The sequence below is a fragment of the Talpa europaea genome (assembly GCF_964194135.1).
Source record: "Talpa europaea genome assembly, chromosome: 2".
Taxonomy (NCBI): Eukaryota; Metazoa; Chordata; class Mammalia; order Eulipotyphla; family Talpidae; genus Talpa; species Talpa europaea.
Genome location: NC_140068.1, coordinates 85,344,184 through 85,360,527, shown reverse-complemented (window position 1 = coordinate 85,360,527; position 16,344 = coordinate 85,344,184). Strand labels below are relative to the sequence as shown.

The 16,344-nt window shown below is 36.6% G+C and overlaps 1 protein-coding gene across 2 annotated transcripts in view; it reads right to left on the bottom strand.

Annotated features, from left to right (window-relative positions):
* Nucleotides 1-16,344, bottom strand: part of CYP39A1 (cytochrome P450 family 39 subfamily A member 1) — a gene marked incomplete at both ends in the record, with an annotated part of 80,777 nt that overhangs the window by 44,958 nt on the left and 19,475 nt on the right. For both annotated transcript variants that reach the window (XM_084227730.1, XM_084227731.1), the window contains one exon: nt 12,783-12,873. In XM_084227730.1, coding sequence (XP_084083856.1) covers nt 12,783-12,873 — 91 coding nt within the window. The remainder of the gene's footprint in view (nt 1-12,782; nt 12,874-16,344) is intronic.

Sequence of the window (16,344 nt, the reverse complement as noted above, 5' to 3'; positions counted from 1 at the left end):
GAAAGATTATTCAAATACCTCAATAATTCTCTCATAGGACCCTGAAAAAAGAACTGTGTCAGAATGAAAAATACAGAGCACAAATAAGGCAGATTAAAAGTGCCATGAGGCGGTGAGATTGTGAAAGACTGAATGAAAGAAGCAGCAGTAGAGAAGGACCTGTATCCATGTTTGTAAATCTGACCTGGCATATCAAGAGATCTACAGCCACCAAGGTATCTCTTTCAGCATGTTGAAGCTAGGCAATAAAGGAGGAGAGAGTGACTTCACAAAAAGTCTCCTGAGATGGAATGTCAGAAGACACACTTCAGGGGTTAAAGGCAGATAACTGTGGGGAAACGTGGCCTTCTGAGAAAGTATAATGATGATTTAAATGCACAAAGCATCTGACTATGTATCCCTATTTTTTAACTAAAAATAAAAAAAAACAGTCATAATGGTAGGGGAACAGAATGATGTACAAATCAAAATGTAAATAAATAAATTAAAAAATATATAAAATGTAAATATATATTTGCACATATTTATATTCATATAGGTAATACATAAATATATAAATACATGGTTTAATGTTAGAGTGAAAATATGGACAAGATCATTTTCTTTTTCAGCTCTTTGGGTACAGCAGTGCTTCCCTATATTGAGAATAGACAAAACCTTATAGGAAGAGATTTAGAAAAAAGTAACTTCTCTTTATCAAAATATATAAAACAAAGTTTGGTTGAACTATAAGTGTGTAGATTTTTAAACAAACAGAATAAAGATGATGAACTTTTGTCTGTGGTCCAGCACATAGCTATTTCAGTTAATTATTGTGTTGTCTTTCAAAATTGTCCATAGTTCATACATGCATGAAGTTTCAAGAGAAAGTTGAAGAGATTTAAGTGCAATTATCCTGTTTCTTTGGAATCTGCAAGCAAGGGGTCCCCTGGCCAGGGAATAGGGAGGCATGAGGATACACATAGATATATATAGATACAAAAGGTACATACAATGTACTTATATTTATTTAAATGCATCAATGTATTAATATAATAAATATGATCGATCACATACATATTTAAAAATACATTATTTACAATGTATTGATGTTTTCATTTTTTTTTTTTTTTAATAGAGGCATGTTTTATTTATTTATTTATTCATTTGTTTGTTTTGTTTATACATGCACTGGGTACAGTCAGAAGCGCGGGAGGGTGAGAGAATTCACCAGAGCCAGAGCGGGGAGCAGAGCAGGCAGAAGGACTGAAGTACACTGCTGAGGGGAGCAGCGGGCGGCAGGAGAGGTCTGCGCGCCATGTGGGACCCTCCTCCGGTGGCTGGGGAGCAGCCGGGGATCGAACTGGCGCTGCCGAGGCTGCGGGCAGCTTCGCAACCCAGCGCTCAACTGCTGCGCCACCGGGGAGGCCCATGTTTTCATTTTTCTATCCAATACCTGAACCTTGTGTTCTAACAGAAGCCTGACAACTATCTCAGAGGAGAAAAATGTTCAGATTTTTGCTCTCCTTGCATCCCTTGTAAGTAGGACATTACCATGAAAATAAGACTTTGCTAATCATATCAACCAAGCCAGATTTTAAAGGAAGAGTTAGTGATGTAAAGAAAGGAGACTAAAATCATTTCCTCTGGCAGCAAGTGTAGTGTTTGCAAGACAAAGTGCCTGGGGACACAAGTCATTCAGTGTCCTGTGTCAGCAGCCACAATGTGCTTGGCGTTAGTGGTAGCATCATGCTTGCCACACCCAGTTTGCAACTTGACCTGGAGCATTGTTTCAGGCTTTGTACCTTTCACGTCTGGTTGTCCAAATCTCTAAGAAGTTCTGTGAACTGCCTGACAAGCTTTTAATAGATTTGGTTTTCTTTTATTATTAATCTGTCAGTCATTTTCAAATCTATGTAACTTTGGGATTACATTTGCTGTCTTACCTAATCAGCTCTAGTTATGTTCTGCTACTTCTAAGATAATTTGCTGATAAAACATAGGAGTAATCAGAAAGACCAAAGTGGAAAAAAAAAGTGGAAGGGACAAGTTCCAGTTATTAGGGAAGTGAATGGAATCACAGGAGGGGAAGGGTCATGATGGTCAATGATGGGTCAGAGGGGGTAGGCTGAGAAAAGCAGATACATCAACCAGAATTTATGCTGTGATCAATGTTCAGTGAACGTTTTACATCTGAAATATCTATAGAGACAGAAGGTCAGGTGGAAAGGAAAGTCTGATGACCAGGACTTAGCAGGTAGTGGAAACTAAGAAGGATTAGGCATACATTTGTGAAGGGGCAGGAAAAATTTCAGTGGGAATGGATGCCATAGCATCTTTTCTTTTTTATTTATTTTCTCTAAATATGGTAGGTCTGTTACTCACAGTTTTGTTATAAATGTGCTCACATTCCTTTTTAGGGGAAAAAAAGGTCACCAATGATGGTGATTTCAGCGGATTCTGTGAAAACAATGAGGCCACACCTAAGAGCTGACTCCATGCAGCACTTCCTTTAGATATCTACTTGTTTAACCTCTGACTACCTTCAAGTCCTTGTTCAAATCTTACCATGCCAATAAGGCCTACTCTGATACAACTATTTAGTACTACTGGCACTCCTGATTCTCGCTGTTCTGCTCTATTTTACTTTTTATGTAGCATTTATCACTCACTGATGTTTCTGGAGTTCACTTATTCATTATGTTTACTGTTAATTGTGGTCTCCCTTACCAGAATGCAAGCACCAAAAGGAAAGTAATCCTAGCTTTTCTTGTACATTCCAAACTCTTGAAGCAGTTCTTGGCACATAACAAGGGCTCAATAAATATTTATGGAATGAATGAATGAATATGGCTGGGATGACACAAACACGGGGGAGTTTGTCAAAGACGAGATTTTTGAGATAACTCGGAGTCTCCAAGACTACATGAATGTTTTAGGTTTTATGCTGGATGTTAACTTAACATGATCTGACAGATAAGAGGAGGGAGCCAGTAGAGAAAGAAAAGGTGAACCTAATAAAAATTGGTGATTAATGGAATACAGCATAAGAGGTAATTAGAAGTACTGAGATCCATATGTCTAGGTGGCCTTGGTAAGAAGGAGGCACAGATATTCAATAAGTTAAGATGATCCCACACTAAACCATAAATCTGAATCTTTTCATGATATTTATTATCATTTGCCATTATTGTGTTTGGGTAAATTTCATTCTTCTGAGAGATACATGTTTTAGAAAGCAATTTGATTATAAATATGGTTAATCATATTTTCTGAAGCAAACATGAGATGCATAGTTTAGAAAATATTTTTTTCTAATCTATAAGCTTACTGTGTGTAGACTCTTACAAAGGCATCAAAATGAAATCATACTTAGTGTTATAAATGTAACATATAGCAGGAAGAAAATGAAGAGTGATTTTAGAGGTAATTAAATGCCGATCTTAGTTAGGTTGTTATTCTGCATACAAAGATGGGTTATACCATAAGTTTTTGATATCTGTTTCATGTGTATGAACATTACTCCGGGATTATTTTCTGAGGACCCATGTCACATAACTAGAGGTGTACTGTAGGAGGATGAATACAGAAGCAACTTGGAATGTAATTAAGCTGGAAATTGGATCTAAACATCTTTTTTTTTAATAAATTTTATTTTTATATTCCCCATACAATTGCAACCCCCTTATTTTGAACCCAATCCCTCCCCTCCCGCCCTCACCACCCATAGAGTGTCTCTGGTTCATAGTTTTTTGTTGATTTTGATTTTCACTTTCTTATAGTTATTCATTTTCCTGGTCCCTTATTTAAGTTAGCTCAGCATATATTACTCAGCATTCAAAAAAGATAAACACATGCAATTTGCAGCAACATGGATGGAGCTGGAAGGGATCATGCTCCGCGAAATAAGCCAGAAAGAAAAAGAAAAAAAGAAAAATACTGGATGTTCTCACTCATAGCAGGAATCTAGAAAACTTAAATAAGGGATCTAAACATCTTAACTGAAGCTTTCTGAGGAAAATTTTGAAACAAGGAGATCTGCTGCTGTGTAGTACCAACTCTGGAGATAGATAAACTTTGGGGCAAATCACAGTTCAACCATTTACTAGCTGTGTGGTCTTGGGTAAGTTACCTAATTGATACTCTGTTTCCCTTGTGATTAAAAAGGGGTAAACATTAACATTTAGGAGGGATGATTCAAGGATTAAGTGAATAAGAAAAACAGACTAGGGCACAGTACTCAGTAAATGCAAGCTGCATGTCAGCTATTATTGTTGCTATTATTTCTATCCTCTAGGATGATGTTACACATAAATAAATAGTCTTGTAACATATTTATGTTGTATTTTAGCCCCTTTAAAAGTATAGTTATTTGATAAAAAAATTTCACTTATTGCTATAAACATTCAAGAAAACCATGTTAATTCAAAAAGCAATACTAATATTTGGAAGTAGAAAAACTCAGTCATAATAGTTACTAATTTCGGGCCTCCCTGGTGGCACAAGGGGTTAAGCATTGCACTAAAAGCAATTTGCAGCCTCTGCTGCACCAGTTTAATCCCTGGCTAGGGAGCAAACCACATGCAGCAGCAGACCTCTCCTATCTCACCCGCTGTTCCCCTCAGCAGTGTATTTCAGTCAGTCTGCCTGTTTGTTCCCCACTCTGTCTTTGATGAATCCTCTCACCCCCCACATCATCTCTGGCCTGTACCCCAGCTCTTGTATGTATAAATAGATAAAACTTTTAAAAAAATAGTTACTGGGCCTCCCCGGTGGTGCAGCAGTTGAGCGCTGGGTTGCAAAGCTGCCGGCAGTCTCTGCAGTGCCGGTTTTATCCCCGGCCACTGGGCGAGGGTCCCACATGGCCCACAGACCTCTCCTGCCACCCGCTGCTCCCCTCAGCAGTGTACTTCCTCACTCTGCCTGTTCTACTCTCCGCTCTGCCTCTGGTGAATTCTCTCACCCTCCCGTGCCTCTGACTGTACCCAGTGCTTGTATAAATAAATAAATAAATAAATAAATAAATAAATAAATAAATAGATAGATAGATAGATAGATAGATAGATAGATAGATAAATAAATAAATAAATCTATCTTTAAAAATAATAATTAAAAATAGTTACTAATTTCATGATGGGAGAGATTACAAAATTTAATACAACTGGCTATATGGCTATATCAGTTTAGTCATAGCTAAAATTTAAAAAATAGTTATGGTTTGACTGCATTGTGCTGTCTGATTCATATTTGTAATACCTTCCTAACACAAAGATGAGATGAACATTTTTATTTTGCATTTTTCCAAAGAGAAAACAGGCTTAAAGAATTTGGTAATAAGACTAAAGAGATACCACTAGAAAGTGTTACAAGCAGGTCTGAACCCAGGCAATCTGATCCCAGTATTCTGTTTTCTAGGTTATTATGGGCAATTAAAACAATGCACGGTGATTTTCAAATTAAAATTTAAAGCAAAATGACATTTCCAGGAGTTGTATCCCCAATCTCTGTAACAAAGAGAAATATTCTTTATCAAATTCTCAATGATTTGATAATGTATATTTCTCCCAAAATTAAGGAATAAAATAAAATAGGGAAGAAGATGCTTTACAGAGTTCAAAACCCTAGAGAAATGTTAGCAATCATTTTCCCTAATAAGCAACCTTGGTCCTGAGGCTTGGGCCTGAGGTTATTCCATGTCTCAAAGTTTTGGTCAGATATTGGCTGAGAACAGTGTTCTGCTGACTTAAAAAAAAAAAATTCCCTTAAATTTTATTAATGTCAGTTATTTACATAACTGTCATTTTGAGGGTACATTTTCACACCATCATATGTTCACATGCTTCACTCACTCTCCACCATAATTCCTGTGCAGAGGTCCTATCTCCTTCCTTCCCCTACTCCCTTTCCTGCTGAGATCAGAACCAGACTGCAGCTGCAGGGTCATTTGTAGTCCAGGGTTTGTGGTGAGAACTGTCAGTAGAGTATATGCCTTAACCCACTGGAGATTGCAAATCCTCCCCTTGGCTCAAGCAGACATGGCACTGAGGGAGGTGTATGCCACTGGTATTCTACTATAGTAACCGCCATACCCACAACTCTGGCCCCCATCCTATAGTCTGGATTCTTGAACCTCTACTCCACAGTGGCTCTTGGGCTGAATTCATCCTGAAGATGTGGCCTCAAGCAATACAACAATAGAAAGCACAGCATCCAAGGTCAACACACTAGACCAATACTCTGAGACTTGTGATTCTAATGCAGGACATTGCAGCTAGACTAGGAAGAAAAGTAGTCCATCTTAAGCCACAGAAATAATCAAAGAGCACCAAACAGAATGTGAAAGCAGAGGAATTCACCTCAACCAATGGATCAAGAAAAAAGTCTGGGAAAAAAACCCAATACAACAAAACTAACCAAACTACTGGAAGAAGACTTCAGAGCAACAGTCTTAATGATGCTTACTGAAATTAGTAGAACAATGAATGAACAAAAAAAATACAGTAAGAATAAAGAAAATATGAAGAAGTTCTAAACAGAAGTCACAGAGATAAGGAAAGCAATAGTTGAACTGAAAGATACAACAGAGGAACTCACAAGTAGATTCAAAGAGGCTGAGGAATGAATCAATGAAACTTGAGTTAAAGTAGTTGAAAGCATGCAAAAAGACCAGTAGAAGGGGAAAAAGAGTTAAAAAAATGGAACAAAACATAAGAAACTTATGGGACAGTATTAAGAAGAACAACATTCACATAATAGGGATGCCAGAAGAAGAGAGGGAGAAGGCAGCAGAAATCCTATTTGAAGGAATAATAGTCCAGAACTTCCCCCCAAAAGAGGGACAAAAACAGAGTTGTTCAAAGAATGTAAACAATATAAACCCAAACATATGCACACCAAGACACATAAATATAATGGCAAAGATTAAAGTTAGAGAATTCTAAAAGTAGTTAGGAAAAGCAGAGTTACATATAAGGGAATTTCATTAAAGTATCAGTGGATCTCTCAGCAGACTAAAATAGAGTGACATGAGCTATTCAAAGTTTTGGATGGAAAAGACCTTCAATCAAGATCAACGTTATCCAACACATCAACAAAAAGAAATATAAAAACCATATGATAATATCAATAGATGCTGAGAAAGCTTTTGACAAAGTGCAACACCCATTCATGATAAAAGCCCTTGAAATTCTTGGGATACAAGGAACATACCTCAACATCATAAAGGCCATCTATGACAAGCCAACAGCCAGTATCATCCTCAATGGTGAAAAGCTGAAAGCAATTCCATTAAGATCTGGAATAAGACAAGGATGTCCACTCTCACCACTGCTTTTCAATATAATACTGGAAGTCCTAGCCAGAGCAATAAGACAAGAGAAAGACATACAAGGAATCCAAATAGGAAAAGAAGAAGTCAAACTATCACTATTTGCAGATGATATGATAATATACATAGAGAACCCCAAAAACTCCACAGAAAAACTAATTCAACTTATCAATCAATTCAGTAAAGTGGCAGGATACAAAATCAACACGCAAAAGTCAGTAGCCTTCCTATACACAAACAATAAATCTGAAGAAGAAGAAATAAAAAAAACCATCCCTTTTATTATCAAAACAAAAAAAAAATCAAATATTTGGGAATAACTCTAACAAAAGAGGTAAAAGACCTATACAAAGAAAACTATAAAACACTGTTAAAAGAAATAGAAGAAGACACAAAGAAATGGAAAGACATCCCCTGCTCATGGATTGGAAGAATAAACATTAATAAAATGGCCATCCTACCAAAAGCAATATACCAATTCAATGCTATGCCAATCAAAATTTCAATGTCATTCTTCAAAGAAATAGAACAATTATTGATGAAATTCATATGGAATCACCAAAAACCCCGAATAGCCAAAGCTCTACTGAAAAAAAAAGAAGGAAATGGAGGCATCACACGCCCAGACTTCAAACTATACTACAAAGCCATAATCATCAAAACTGCATGGTATTGGAACAAGAACAGACATACAGACCAATGGAATCGAATAGAAAATCCAGAAATAGGGCCTCCCCGGTGGCGCAGCGGTTGAGCGCTGGGTTGCGAAGCTGCCCGCGGCCTCTGCGGCGCCGGTTCGATCCCCGGCTGCTCCCCGGCCACCGGCGGAGGATCCCACATGGTGCGCAGACCTCTCCTGCCACCCGCTGCTCCCCTCAGCAGTGTACTTCAGTCCTTCTGCCTGCTCTGCTCCCCGCTCTGGCTCTGGTGAATTCTCTCACCCTCCCGCGCTTCTGACTGTACCCAGTGCATGTATAAACAAAACAAACAAACAAATATAATAAATAAATAAATAAAAGCATGCCTCTATAAAAAAAAAAAAAAAAAAGAAAAGAAAATCCAGAAATAAACCCACAGATTTATGGTCAACTAATCTTTGACAAAGGAGCAAAGACTGTGCATTGGAGCAAAGAAAGTTTGTTCAATAAATGGTGCTGGGAAAACTGGGTCGCTACATGCAAAAGAATGAAGCTTGACCACTACCTCACACCATACACAAAAATCAACTCAAAATGGATTAAAGAACTAGACATAAGACCTGAAACCATAAAATACATAGAAGGAAATATAGGTGAAACACTATGTGATTTGCATATCAAAGACATCTTTACAGACACATCACCCAAAGCAGTGATAGTGAAGGCAAAGATAAACAGCTGGGACTACATCAAATTAAAGAGCTTCTGCACAGCAAAAGAGACAATAACAAAAACAAAGAGAAACCCCACCAACTGGGAGAACATTTTTGCACCCAACATTAATGATAAAGGACTGATCACAAAAATCTGCAAAGAGCTGATGAGACTCAACAACAACAAAGAAAATAACCCAGTCAAAAAATGGGCAGAAGAGCTAAAAAGAAACTTCTCTGAAGAGGAAATGCAATTGGCCAACAGACATATGAAAAAATGTTCAACATCACTTGTAATCAGGGAAAAGCAAATCAAAACTACCATGAGATACCATCTTACACCAGTGAGAATGGCACATATTAAAAAAACTAGCAACAATAAATGTTGGTGAGGTTGTGGAGAAAAAGGAACTCTCCTGCACTGTTGGTGGGAGTGCAAACTGGTCCAACCACTATGGAGAGCTGTGTGGAGATTTCTGGACCTACTAAACATAGAGCTTCCATATGATCCAGCAATTCCACTCCTAGGTATTTACCCAAAGGACACAGAAACATCCATTCCAAAGAACACCTGCACCCCTATGTTTATAGCAGCACTATTTACAATAGCTAAGCTTTGGAAACAGCCCAAATGCCCAAAAATAGATGACTGGATCAAGAAGATGTGGTACATATATACCATGGAATATTACTCAGCATTCAAAAAAGATAAACACATGCAATTTGCAGCAACATGGATGGCGCTGGAAGGGATCATGCTCAGCGAAATAAGCCAAAAAGAAAAAGAAAAATACCGGATGGTCTCACTCATAGCAGGAATCTAGAAAACTTAAATAAGGGATCAGGAAAATGAATAACTATAAGAAAGTGAAAATCAAAATCAACAAAAAACTATGAACCAGAGACACTTTTTTGGGGGTGGGGCCCGGGAGGGGAGGGATTGGGGTCAGAATGGGGCATGTGCAGTTGTATGGGGGAATATAAAAATAAAATTTATTATTTAAAAAAAAAAAGAATCTTCTGCCTACCTGTGCTAAGACTAAGAATTGAAGAAGCAAGATAGTGCTTTACAGTCAAACAACAGTTGAAGGAATCAATCTCTTTAAACCAACTTTGTAAAAAGTTTGAAAGGCCTTCTATAAAATGAAAGCAAACCTCATTTGGAAGTAACAAGACTCCAGGAATAGAAAATATGAGGGCAGGGGAGTTAAAAATAACAGCCACATCCACAATAATGTAACTAGACCACTATCTCATACCATACAGAAAAATAATTCAGTAATAATTAAAGACTTGTATGTAAAACCTGAAACAATAAAATACACAGAAGAAAACATAGGCAAAATACTCCACAACATTAGCTTTAGTGATGTCTTTGGGGACTTGACCACACAGCAAAGAAAACATGTAAAAATAAATAAATAATACCACATCAAACTAAGAAGCTTCTGCACAGGGAAAGAAACTATCATGAAAAAAAAATCAAATCTCCACTAAATAAGTGAAAATATTTGCATATCATATATCTGACAAGGGGCTACATACAATATCTATAAGTAACTCATACAACTGAACACAAGAAACAAACAACCCAATCAGAAAATGAGCAGGGACCTAAATAGACACTTCTCCAAAGAAGACATACAGATGGCCGACAGACACAGGAAAAAATGTTCACCATTACTAATAGTCAGGAAAATGCAAATCAAAACACAGTAAGTTACCACCTCACACAGAGATAATGGCCTATAATAAAAATACCAAAAGCAAGTGTTGGTGAAGATATAGAGAAAAAGAGACTCTTGTTTACTGTTGGAAATGTAGATTGCTCCAGTCCTAGGGTAAACTGAATGGTGTTTTCTCAAAATATTAGAAATGGAACCATTGTATGACACAGCAATTCCACTCCTAGGTACCTATACAAAGAATGCAAAAACACTATTTCTGAGGGAATGTGCACTCCTATGTTCACTGCAGCACTATTTAGAACAGACAAATTGTGGAAACCTAAGTGTCCAACAATGGATGAATGGATAAAGACATGATATATATCAATACACACCATGAGTATTACATGGCTATAAAGAAAAGATGCTATCTTGACATTGGTGACAACATGGGTGGAATTGAAGGATTATGCTGAGTGAAATAAGTCAGGAGAAAAAGAGATACTGGATGATTTCACTCATATGTCAAATATAAAGAAACATAGCAAAGGAAGAGACAAAACTAAATCAAAATCCAAAATATCTGACTGCAGAACTGCAGTTCCCAGTGGGGAAAGGGAAGGAGAGCAAGGCAGAAAGAGAGCCCAGTGGACTATGGGGCAGGACTATCAGTGCTTTGGTGGTGCCTATGGTGTGGTAACATATCTATGAAGCTATACACCTAAAAAATATACAGTGTTGTCACATCAATAAATAATTTAAAAAACAAAGAGGGAAGAAACTTAAAACTATGTAATTTTCTAAAATTAAAAAAGTAAAAATAAATCAGAATATAGAAAAAGTGAAAGGTTCTGTTTTTTTCTCCATTAAGTTATGTCCAATATTTCGAGATTAAAGCAAAATTTAGATTATTGTAACACTTAAATTTTGGCCTTAGATCAGAAATGCTCTGCATGTTATCCCTGCAATCCCAGTATCTACCTTTTTATTTCCTAAAGGGAAATAAAGAATTTGGTGAACATGAAGTCAGAAAAAGACTCTGCTATGGAAATGACAAAGAGGCACTGTGGGAGGCATGCCCTTTAATCACTGGTAGACATGCTGGGATGCAGATTTCCATTTGCTTTGTAATAATAAGTTCCATAAAAGCAAGTAGTTGCCTCTTAAATTCACTAATATAGCTACATGGCTAACTTGTAAGCATAGTTGGTACCAAATGATTCTTTTTATTTTTTTAAAGATTTATTTATTTTTATATAAGAGCTGGGGTACAGAGCAGATGCGCAGGAGGGTGAGAGGATTCACCAGAGAGAGAGCAGGGAGCAGGACAGGCAGACAGATCTAAGTACACTGCTGAGTGCAGCGGGCAAGACAGGAGAGGTCTGCCACGCCATGTGGCTATTTCCCTGGCTGGCTGGGAATCGAACCTGCACTGCAGAGGCTGTGGACAGCTTCACAGCGCTGCGCTCAATACACTGCACCACCGGGGAGGCCCGGTACCCAATGATTCTAATATTCACCATTTTCAATGAGATAAGACCCAGTACCTGCTGATTCACACTCAGGTCTTAGAGAGAGTAGGGCTTGGTCGTGTTGGTCAAGTCGTTTTTTGTTTTAACTCAATATGAAGCGTAGAATTTTTTTTTAATTCCAAATAAAATATTTTCAGCAATCATAAAAGGAGGGATAAGTGTTAATTGACATCACACCTCTTGTCCTATTATTATATTTTTATCTTCCAAGAAAGTCAGGTCATTTATCATTGTTTTTATATCAAAACCCATAATTTGGCATATTAAGTTTATTTTAAATAATGTACTCCCAAATTGGTCAAGGTTAGCTAAATAAACAAGTTAAACCCTTTCCATTCAGGTTTTTTTCTGCTTTTTAAAATAGATAAAATGGAAGAGTCAAATTTGAACTAAAACATACAAGGTAACAATCCCTACTTAGCAGTTCTTACCTGCCAAGCCTCTAACAACTGGAACTTTGAAAATAATTTCTCTAGCGGTCAAACCTTAGCTTACATCCACACTGCATCAGTATTGTTATATAATCTGTGGAATATGCACTGTATTACCTTTTATGAAATCTGGAAAATTCTAAATTCCAAAACGATGGACTTGTAGCTTGATTGAAGTGAGAGGTAAAGAGGTTGGAAGAAAAATATTTCTGTATATAAATAGTTATGCTTAATTAGGGACTTCTGGTAAATCACAATCTTTCTAGGATTTCTTTCATGATGTATAACATTAAGTGGTTAAACTAGATGACTTCAAAAATCCTTGGCAGTAAGCAAGCCCTAGGATTCTACCTGCTCGATTTATATCCTGGAACACATAACAAATTGTGCTCAATTTTGTATTAGGTTGAATTTCCATAGCTTTTTCCCACTGAAAGTGTCAAGCATGCATTATTAGCCATCTCTTCAATTATGTAACGTAATTCAGGTTAGTACCTGCTTTGCCAAACACAGAAGATATGCCTTCCATAATGGTCTTGTGGATGCTGGGATAAGAGAGAACAAAGGCAAGTGTCCAAAATGCAACCTTAAAAGAAGAACAAACACCACAACCTTCCTTAAAAGTGTACTTTATAGTAGCTGTAAACATTTAGAAGAAACAAAGAAAATGCTTAAACTTAAAGGCATATTAGTAAAGAGCATTTTTGAAAAACAACTAGATTTCATAAATACACTAGATATTAGAAATATTTATGGGGTCAAATCTATAGTTCTATCCCCTCACTATATTTAATTATATTGTTAATACAGCTTGAACTATCTTTACTAAAAAATGAAGCAGGATTTTTTAGTAATACACAATCAATATAAAATGGTAGATAGGCATATATTAAGTATCAGAAACAATAAATGATGACTTAGGGATTTTAATCCAAAACAAAAATATTGTTCAAGAATTAATTTCCTTGAAATGCAAATGAACTAACAAGTTATATTTTCTATTAATGACAAGGCAATTTTAAGTAAGCACGGAAACCATACCTACAGTCTCATAAACTATACTGTCAGAGTACTGTATATATATAATGATCCACCTGAATGTTATTGAATGTGACATGTTTGCATGTTCTCTCTCTCTAGACCAAACAAAAGTATTTCAAGTTTAATCATATTTTTCCTGATTATGAAATTATAAAATCTTACTGATATCTATATAGAGAGAGCAATATATAAATATATATAAACTGACTTTCCACTAATTTTCTTTAAATAATCCCAATACTCCCCTCTGTGGTGAAAAGAGGAAGAGCAATTGTTTGAAAGGAAGTGTTCCAATAAGTCAAATTCAACACTCATTGTTTTTCCTCTTGTGACATTGAAACTGATAATACAAGGATAAATTTCATGCTGTTTACATAAATAAAGTGAGTGGGAGAACCCAGGTCATTGCAATATAGAGTCTCTTTTTGTGTTATCTTCCAGATTGCGAAAGACTTATCATAGAGATCATCCAGCTCTTCCTTACAATAGAAGACATATGCTAAGAACGTTTGTCTTTCCTGACTCCCAACCCAAACTTTTTCTGCTATTATCAACATATGGAAATGCTGAATGATTGGATTTAATTAATAACTACTCCATACTCAATTCATACTATTTAAAGAGTCAGAGATCATGTAGGGAAAGAAAAAGTTTAGTGGTCATTCCTAAATTTTCAGTACGCAATAGAATTTGGCATTTTACAAATTAGTGCTTAATTGTGCTTAATCAGATCTTAAGGGATTCAATAAAATTGGGTAGTACTTATTTTTATGACAAACAAAAGGAATTCAGCTAAGTCTTAAATGGTTATTTAATATCATTATTACTTTTAATGCCTCTTTTCTAAATGAATTTCTCCTCTAAAAATCAATATTATTTTCAACTTCAAAGAACTAAATCAGTTTTTAAAAAATAAATGACAAGTAAAACATTGTAAAGAATACATAAGCAGCTCATCTATACTGAATGAAAAAATAAGTGAATGAAGGTCTTTGTGTGTCCATATTTGGAAAAGGAATTAAAAAATGTTTCCAAATGTACTAATTATTATTTTTTTCAGTTCAGCATGCGTTTATTTTTAATTTTTTCTTAATTTTAGATATTTTACATCATTTTTAATTTTTGTACAATGTATGCATTTTCATCTTGGTTATAGACCCCGTAAAATTTTGATTGTTTTGATCAAAACAATCCTATTCCCTTCTCCCCCCCTGTAGTATGTCTCTGGTTTATAGTTGCCTATTGATTTTGATTTTGTGAAATAAGCCAAAAAAAAAAAAAATACCAGATGGTCTCATAGCAGGAATGTAGAAGACCCAAATAAGGGATCAGGAAAAAAACTAATTATTATTTAACAATGGGGTCAAGTTCATGGTGAGGGCCGTGAAAAAAGCAGAAGGGCTACCTGGCTTACTAAGCTTAGGAAGCAGCAGCCAGAATGTCTTCCCATTGTTTTAGAGAGGTAAGAACAAAGGTGTGGAGGCACAAGGAGGAAAGTTGTGCCCTGCTGTTTCAGAGAGAAGATGAACTGAGTATGTTCTTCACCCATTCCAAAAAAAGCTTCAACAAATATTGATGGCATCTCCATAACATCTCCACCAGTAAGGGTAAACACAAATATGTCTAGGATATAATTCCTGCCCAAAGAACATTTCACATCTAGTTGGGGATGTGATGTACACACAGGAGAATAAAGACCTAAAATGTACAAACAATAAATGACTGTGGGAGTTGAGAGTTGAGGTGGGGTGGAGGGTAGCTATAACTTTTGAAAACATTTAGAAAGAGCCCCAAAGAAGTGACTAAAAAGGTAAAATATTAGCTTTGAGATTATTATTGGAAAAGATTCTTTAAAAGTTCATGGGACTTGGAAATGGCTGTCCCATAGAAATAAGCCTATACATTATAGTTGATATCTTGGGCCAGGCCACCAAAGTTTACTTAGACCACAGCTTCCTAGGGACCTGCACTGGGTCTACTTGAAGCCTGAGCTTTGAGTTCCATGTGGCTTGAGGCAGAGCATAGAGTCAGAAAGAAGATAAGAATATGCTCGCAGCACTAAGAAAGGGCATGCCCACCATCTGCGAGCTCCAGCAGGGCTTTTGGCAGCTCTGTAGGAAGAGAAAGGAGGTCACCAAAGCTGGGATAGCAGTGACTACCCCTATCCTTGGGCATTTGAGTGAGCAAGTTTTGGAAGCCATGGTAGTTCATTATTAATGGGCCATTGAATGATTGATAGAAAGCATAGCATTACATTTTTTGAAGAGAAAGCTAACATATATTATGCACCTAATTTGTGCCAAGGACTGAGTCACTTTTTATTTTTATAAATATAATGTTCTCAACTACTCTATGAAATAAATACTATTAGTTCCATTTTACAGATGGAACACTGAGGCTTAGAGATGTTACACAATTGGCCCACTGTCACCTAGTGCTGGGATTTGGCTTTGACCCTGATGAAAGCCTGTCCAGGGTCACTGCCCACATACCAGCTGCCTCTTGGAGGTGCCAACAAGAGTCAGCAAGATGGAACTAATCATCAGACACTTCCTTTCATAAATTAATTATTTAAATCCTTTCAGACCAGTGCTGGGAACAAATTCCAAAGAACTGACTTTCCCTATGTCGGAACAATAGGGCTTTATGTCCCTTTTTTCCTGGGACCTTTCTAATGAGATCTTGGAAATTAATCCTGTGACAGAAGTAGCTGTTTTGTTGCTGCTTTGAGAGTTGTTTTGATGTTTACTTTTTAATTTTGCTATAGCCTAATCAGTTTCCAAGAAAATTATATAAGGAAAAATCAAAGAACAATACTAGAGGTACATAAAGAAAGGGAATGGATTAGACTATTTTTTCTTGCTCTCACCAGATGAAATACATATTCTAGTGGCTGACACACATTTGAGCAGAGAGGCCAGACTTTCTATTTATGCTCTTTACCCAATGAGTTTCATACAAGTTAGAAGAAATTAGAGTATCAGGACTTAGAAAGCTTCTCACAACCTTCCAAAGA